At 35.2% G+C, this 8,264-nt stretch overlaps 1 protein-coding gene across 2 annotated transcripts; it reads left to right on the top strand.

Moving 5' to 3' along the window:
* Positions 1-7,471, top strand: LOC109836434. 2 transcript variants are annotated; one of them, XM_020404331.1, is made up of 4 exons: positions 1-116; positions 2,877-3,105; positions 5,350-5,465; positions 6,830-7,471. In XM_020404331.1, exons 2-4 carry the CDS (start codon positions 3,001-3,003, stop codon positions 7,176-7,178), a joined length of 570 nt encoding a protein of 189 aa, XP_020259920.1. In that variant the 5' UTR covers positions 1-116; positions 2,877-3,000; the 3' UTR covers positions 7,179-7,471. The 2 variants fall into 2 exon arrangements, with proteins under 2 accessions (XP_020259920.1, XP_020259921.1); XM_020404332.1 differs by having other exon boundaries at positions 14-116; positions 2,947-3,105.

The following is an 8,264-nucleotide window of genomic DNA, read 5'->3' as shown; positions in this document are numbered from 1 at the left end:
TAAAACGTCCCCAAAAACTCTCCCCTGCTGTTTATTTCCGAATCGAAAACCCTAAAAAAAAGCCATAGCTTAATTGGCTATCCCCGCTCTCAATCCCCTTCGCGGTTCCATTTAAGGTAATTCATTGACTCTTATTCCCAAGAAAATCTCATCCTTTTCGTTTCGTGTTCTCTTCTTTTTTTTCTCTCTCTCTCTATGATCAGATCCCTGGACCTCTCACTGCTAAAATTCACACGATATCGGATGTTTTAAAAAAAAAACCAAATCGTTGGTTTTGGGAAACGAAGAGTACTCCAATGTCTAATAAAGGGTCTATCGGCAGTAATTTTTGGTAGTTTATATTACTTTTGATTCTTGTTATTTGGATGATTGTTTGTGTTCATTGTAACGTTTTTGTTGAAAACCTGAGGTACATTAATACATGTAAAGTTTTTTTTTCCCTGTAAAATCTTGGAGCTTTTCATTTAGTATTTCAAGAGCAGAAATAAAAATAAAAAAAAAGTTATCTTGTTTAACTATCAACTATTACAGTAGATTATGAAGAGATTCCATTGAAGTACCTATTACAAACACGCATATCACACACACTGAGCCCTTCTTCTTGGCTAAATTTCACTTTTGTGTGTGTGTGTGTATTTATGAGTTAATTCATTGTGTTGAGAAGATTTTTTGCAGTTCTATTTTATATATTTTCTCTCTCTCTTCTTTCTTCTTGTTTCTCATTTTATTTATGGCTCTTTTCTAGTTCCACTTAAATGGTGTGTTTGGATGGGGGGGTTAGATGATGAAAGTTGAATGAAATTTCATTTTAACCTTGTTTGGGAGTTTTTTTTTTTTCCTTTTTTGAGGGGTTAGATGGCAGAATGGAATGTTATATTTCTCTAGATTTTCCTCCCCCCTAGTTTGGGTGGTAGAGGATGCAATGGAAATTAGAGTAAAATTTCACATTATGGTAAGACAATTACACCTTTATGACATTAAAATAAATGGCTAAGATATGCCCTTATCTTAATAACATGTAAGGGTATTTATGTAACTTTATATATATATATATATATATATATATATATATATAAATGATATGAGAAAAAATAGAAGAAACTTGATAGCGCAAGTTGGCTCAAGCAACTTGATAGTGATGTTGGCAATAATCTTGCGCCCTTACATCACACCTCGTAAGATAGAGCCTCAATGCACCATTGCACCAACTCCAATGTAGATGTAAGGGGAACAAGAATTAAGGTCAGCATCAGCTACCAAAGTTGCTTGGAGCAACTTTGTAACCAAGTTTTGCTCCATTTCTCTCTCTCTCTCTCTCCTATATATATATAGTATAGAGAGAGAGAGAAATATGGGTATGCTTGGTACCGAAACACAAAAAAGTTATGCTTGGTAAGTGGAGGTGTGGCAAATGCTTGCTCGGACATCATATCAAATGTGGGGAACGAAATTCAGCATGGAGTAGTGAGTGGATGAGGGAATGTGACACAATCACTACAGGCACAAAATTTGTGGGCTTGTACGCAAGCGCATACCCATATTTCTCAATATATATAATATATAATACTATATATATATATATATTATATATATAATAATATATATATATATATATATATATAGGGAGAGGTTCTAATAAAAAGCCTCCTTAAGGCCTAAAAACTAAAAACCTCCTTCATCCCATTGGATCTAGATGAATCCAATTGGCCTGAGATTCAGTCCAAACAGTCAACAGACACATGCATTAATTTACCTTGCAACGGCAGTGAATCGCAGATTCAGCTACCTTCAAACGTATGCTCGAATCACTGCAGTGAAATCTGGATTCACTAGCGTTGATGTAATTATGCATGTGTTTAATAAGGTAATTAATGTATGTTATTATGTTGACCTGTTTGACTGAATCCATAGCGCATTGGATGAATGGAGGTTTTTAGTTTTTACGGCGAAGGAGGTTTTTAATTAGAACCTCTCCCTATATAATATATATACTAATATATATATATAGTATATATATATATATATATATATTATATATATGAAAATATGGGTAATGCTTGGTAGCCAGCACGAAAAGTTTGTGCTTGGTAGTGAAGGTGGCATACATCCGCCTTCCACTGCATTCAAATGATTGTATATTCCTCATGCACTGCCTCAACGCGCATGTGAATGTGTCCCCGCCATTTGAATGAGTAGAGGGCAATCATTTGAATGAGTGAGGGGATTGTGCAGCCATCACTAACGCAAGGCATAAGTTTGGGCTTGTCACTAAGCATACGCAATATTTTCTCTCTCTCATCTCTCTCTTGCTCATGCTGCTATAACTATAATATAATTATATATATATATATATATATATATATATACTATATAGTATATCATATATATATAATATATATGATATTCACTTCACTTCCCTCATCTTTATTAGAACTCCCAAACAAGGTAAAATAAATTTGTTTCAGTTTCCCTTACTAAACTCCCAAATATATTTTATCTTTTCACTCTCCTTTCCTACCTTTCCTTTCCATTATTTAACTTTCTAACCCTTCCTTTGTAAACTCCCAAACAAAGTGAAGTATAACCCAAATCATACTGGTTATTCTCTATTCTCTTTTGCCCCCTTAATTTGACCCAAAATCACCCCAAATAATAAAAATAATTGAACTGGTATATTAGGTTTTAAAGAGTCTTCTTTATTGAACAATTGAATCTATTACAAGGATGTTTCTTTTAAGCCTGTAAATGATTGGTGGCTTCATCTCTATGGACGGGATATTCTTTCAATTAATTTAGCCCCCATGTTTCTCATGACTTCTTCTTGTGTGTGGTTTAATCCTGGAATTCTTCATTGATGACAATTTTTTTGTTTTTAGTTATGTTGGTGGCTTTTATCATATTGATGACATTGAACTTTGCATATACTAACCGCGGGTGGTTATAAAGAGTGGTATTACCACATTGTTTGAATTAAACGCATTGGAATAGTTGTTGATCGTGATGGGCTCTACCGTAATTACACCCGATGATGTGCTTGAATCACTTATGAATGATGGAACTATCGATGCTATAAGATTGAAGATAATTAATCAGCTAAAGGCCAATGTGAGTGCATCTCTCCTCAGTATTAGTTTGCTATATAGTTCTTTTTTAGCAACAAAAATAAAACTTGTTCTGTGATTAATGTGATGACAAATTAGTAGCTTCTATTTTGTCTATCTGTATGTTTTGTATACACATCTTCTGCGTGCAATTCATATATGTGTGTACTGTGTGCTTCTATTTGCACCTGTATTTCTTAATGTATTGCATCACATGATCTCTTGTTTCTGCAATTTGCTCAAGGGTTTATATGTGTCGCTATTTTACTTCTCTAGCTAATAACTCGTCACTGTTTAGCAATATACTACTGCATAAAACCAAATTAATGCTCAGACTGCCTGATATTGGTATTTCATGACCGACAAAAAGAATTCAAGTCCTTGATAATTTGGTTCTCTATATGTCCATATCAGGATTCAGGTCACACTTCATTGTTTATAATATACATATGCTGTAATATACAAGTTTGCATTGACGTGGGAAATACACGACAGACCATTCAATCCAAACACTGATTATGATCTAAATGTCCCAAGCAATGTGAATATCAAGTTGATTGATAAATTAGTGGAGGCTTCATGTCTATTGGCAAGAAGCCAGTGAAGTCTGTCCTGATATTGCTTTGCATGCATCCAAGCCGAAATAACAACGTAGTGCACATCAAAGAAACATTGTAACGACAATGATAAGCATTTGATACAAAATGAAGGTACAAACAATGAAACTAAATTCAAGTACATTTGTAAAAGATACCTTTTAAGTTGTTGTATGGTATTACATGGGAAATAAGTCTTCTCATCTCAATCTGACATCTCCTATTTTCAAACCGTACATACTTCAGTCCATCCACTATCCAGTAGTCTTCGACGTAAAACCTGATCATGTCTTCTTTGCAGGCACAAGTAATTTGATGGCTGGTAAAATAGAATTTATCTGCTTTAATCATAGGTATTCGTTCCAATAGATGACGAAGAGAGTCCACTGAATTTGCAATGTTACTTTGCAATAGTGGCGGAGCCAGAAATTTTACCTTTGGGGGCCAAGCATCCATGATACATAATTGTTTCTTATTTATTTCATTAAAAAGGTTTTTTCAATATTGGTTCCTCAAATTTTAAAATAGTTTGAAATTGGTCCTTAGATCTCAAAATAGCTATTAGGTATTCCAATTCTTAAGGTATTTGAAAATTAGACCTTCAAATCATTGACATTGCTATTAAGTCCCCAGTTGTCATGATTAACTTGAAACAACTCATAAGAATTGGAGGACTTTTTTTTTGGGAGGAATAATTAATGGAGCATTTAATAGCTATTTTAGTGATTTGAGGACTAACTTAAAATAGCATAGAGAATTTGGAGGGAGCTAATAGCAATATCAATGACTAAAGGACTAGGTTCAAAATAATAAAGATCTAAGGCCTTGAGGGACTAATATGAGCAAGGACCTAATATGCAATTAACAAAAATTTTGTGGGGGGCCAAGGCCCCCCAAACTTTGTCTGTGGCGTCGCCACTACTTTGCGAACTTCCCTAGAATGCACAAAAAAATCTATTTCTTTGGATCTTTCATATTGTACTTATAAATTGTAATATGATGCAGAGCCACAATTTTTTTTACATGTGTATCTTTTTTATATTTATATTTATCTCAAGTCTTTTGTTTTGGTTTGTCACATATTGCGCCAAATGGGAGAGATGATAAGCTTTATAATTAATGGAGCAAGGACAGATTAGAGGTAGACCTAAGAGAACTTTGTTGGAAGCAATTAAAAGATACGATCGTGGATACCTTAACGGAGGAGATATCCCTAAACAAAACTGAATGGAAGGATAGGGTTCATGTAGCCAATCCAAAACCTGTAATAAAGTGCTTCATTTTGTTGTTGTCGTCTCTTTTTTCCCCTTTACAAAATTCTTTTTATGTTGCAAAGTTCAAATGTTTTTGCCACAAAATTTCTTAGTTGCTCCTTTTAATTTTTGCATCATCATGATGGCGTTATGCAGTGCAGTTGTGGCATACTAGCTGTTTTGTACATTCTACACATCAATAACCTTTATGGTTTAAGTATAAACAACAAAAGGAGTACGCACTCTTTCATTATTGTGAACAAGAGAACCCCCTTAACAATGAAAGAAAATCAATTATCCCCTCCAGTGGGTCACGTGTGCCAGCTTTTTCTATAATTAGAATACTCAAAACCTCCTTCGAGCTTCAAGATGTTTTATATCACTTAATATTTGTTTTAGGAGGACTTGAAGAAGAATACAATCACTATGGTGGAGCAGAGCAAGGTCCTTAACACCCCAGGTGCAGAAAACAAAACCAAGAGGGAGTTGTTTGATTCGCTTCGAAGAGAACTTGAGTAAGTATTTTATTTTATCCCTACTTAAATGTTCAAATTCTGTTATCAGGCCTCATGTGAGATGAATATAATTCTGTTTTTGAAGGAAAGCGTCTGATTTTATATGTATATTCTGGAAGAAAATGTGTGATGATGCTCGTCATATGCATCGGGGATAGCTTAAGCTTCCAGAAACATGCTTCCATTTTCAAAGGAAAATCTTTCCGGCGTCGACTCAATCATTGAAATTTTGCATCTTCGTTGATTACTATTTTGAAATCTGATGAGCAGAGGTTCTTATCTGACAGAACTTTTCCATATAACCTATGTTTTCTGTTATCATTATTTTGGTTGCCACAACCAAATTAATCATTAGAATCCTATCTTTTAAACAGGTAAAACCTGTATGCCTAATAAGGGATATAAGTATAGAACTTTTGGTTACTTGAGACTAACTGCAGATCCTTTTAGAGCGGAAGTTATGCTGGTGCAAGTAACTGGAGAATTATGTGTAAAAGACCAGTTGATCTGGAACCTCACATTGAACTATTGGAAAATAAAATTACAAATCATTTAAGAACCATAGACACTTCAAAGCGAGCCTTGCGTCTGTGTCTGGCATGTCTCAGATTGACACTCGCATGACATCTACCAGATACTCCAGAATCATTCAGGAAAACTAGAAACATTGCAGAGCCGCGTCCACTTAAAAAATTCTAAAGATTGCATGCTGGAACCATCTGTGGTTTCTAAAGATTGCGTGTTGGAACCTGAAATACCTCGCACACCTGATATAATGGAATAATATTTTAACAAAACTGAAATGCCTCGGCCAGGGAAGAAACTTAATATTAGGTTAGCATAGGACTGGTTGTTTATTTCTTTATCAATTTAGTTACCGCGTTAGACGCTAACAATTTAATGATTCAGTTGTTTTTTTTTCTTCTCCCAAAATTTCAATAAACAGTATTCTGATCACATAGGTATTTTGTATTACATATACAAGTATGCACACATATCAAGTCATGATGTTGATTTCCAGTATCTTACGTTTTATGTCTTGTATTTTAGTTCATTGTTCCTATCAGATCCTTTTCTTTTAAATGTCTATACAATTTTAACTTTGATTAACTTCGTATGCTACCAATACATTTGCACTTGAATCTATGAAATATTACTAAATACTAATATACCCATACATATGGGACCTAAAAAACTAATCCACATTGGTGGAAACCAATAGTTAAATTCTTGGTTGTTCACTAGGCAAATGCTCATTCTTCAAAAGCACCTCAGCTTCATCTCAACCTGTTTGTTTTGTGACTTCACGAATAAGCATGAATCATGATTTCTGACTTTTGACCTCAAGATGGAACTTTTTGCAGAGCTCCAGTACTCGAGAAGGCTTCCAAGGCAGTATGGGAGTTGATCCTTGATGGAAATGGTCTTGGGAAAGAGGTCAGTGAAACTGTAGAGAGGGTTTATCGCAAGCTAAGCGGCCTTGATCTCCCAATTCCACAGAATCAAACTGCTATAGTTGCTCAGCCAGAGGGTAATAAAGGATTGGAGAATGGAAAGTTGACAGAAACAGAAACGCCTAAGACTTCTGCGAAGAAAAGGACCTTTGGAGAGATGAGCAATCAAGAGGGAGCGGAAGCACTTGCCAATTGTTCAACAGATCAATCTGCGGTCGTAGTGGAAAATGGCACGGCCTCTGGGACTAATCGAAGCTAATCAATTCGGTTGTCTATAATCAAGAAACTACGCGATGGTTCCTGTACTTAGGATCATTTTATGTGTTACATAATACATACTATCGATCCTTGGATCAATGCTGAGCACGAGGATTTCGAGATTGACGGTTGAGCTCAGGATCTTCTTGGTTGACAGTTAATCAATGTGTACTTCTATGATTTGTGTGCAGGGTCTAATGTAACCGGTCGATGAACTTCAATTTTCCATTATCATGCACGCTCATTAACTTCAAGTTGCCCGCATTTTATAAGTTGAGGTTAAGCTTACCAGTATTTAGTTTTCTAGGAAATTTCCCCCCCTCCCTCCTCACTTTTAGGGTGATAGTTCTCTCTTTTTTGGGGCTTTGAGGATATTGACGAGGCTTCAAATCATTTTGTGTAAGTTAGGACCATGAAGAACTATCATTTTTAAGTGCGGAATTAATTTGAGTCTTTTAACGGTTGGATATAAGGTTTATGACATCGCAACCCATAAAAACATCTCAAATTAGCCCCCATCAAGAGGAACTTCATTAAAAGGTGAAGAGGAGGCATGGGATGAATTAAAGCTCTTATATAAGTTAGAGGGGGAAAAGAGCCGTTGTTTCCACACAAACTAACCGCTAGAGAAGATGAATAGTGTTCGTGGGTCAGGTCTAGAGGGTTTATTGGGTTTAAGTGGGTTCGGGTGTGAGGTTTAGCCGTTTCATGGTTTTAAGTTAACTTTAACGGAATATTCCCCTCTGTTTCTAACTCAAACTAACCATAAGGCTAATATCAATATACTTACGCAATTTGGGGGACTAATATCAAAATATGAAGATTTGGGGGACTAATATCAAAATAGGAGTGATTTAAGGGACTAATATCTAAAAACCCCTTAAATTTAGTGGCAGATGTAAAAATGGGGTTCAGAGGTTTTTTTTCCCTTTCAGTTTATAGATACATAAGAGCATCAATACCCCAAAAACCCAAAATAGTATGGTTTTTGCACTAAATTGGTGTTGTTTTGACATCAAATCACTATTTCATCTCCAACCCATTACACCAAATTTTACACCAAAAAAAAAATTCCTTTTATGATTCT

Source organism: Asparagus officinalis, chromosome 4 (assembly GCF_001876935.1).
Source record: "Asparagus officinalis chromosome 4, Aspof.V1, whole genome shotgun sequence".
Taxonomy (NCBI): Eukaryota; Viridiplantae; Streptophyta; class Magnoliopsida; order Asparagales; family Asparagaceae; genus Asparagus; species Asparagus officinalis.
The sequence above is the reverse complement of the archived record's forward strand: the minus strand, read 5'-3'. Positions and strand labels throughout refer to the sequence as shown.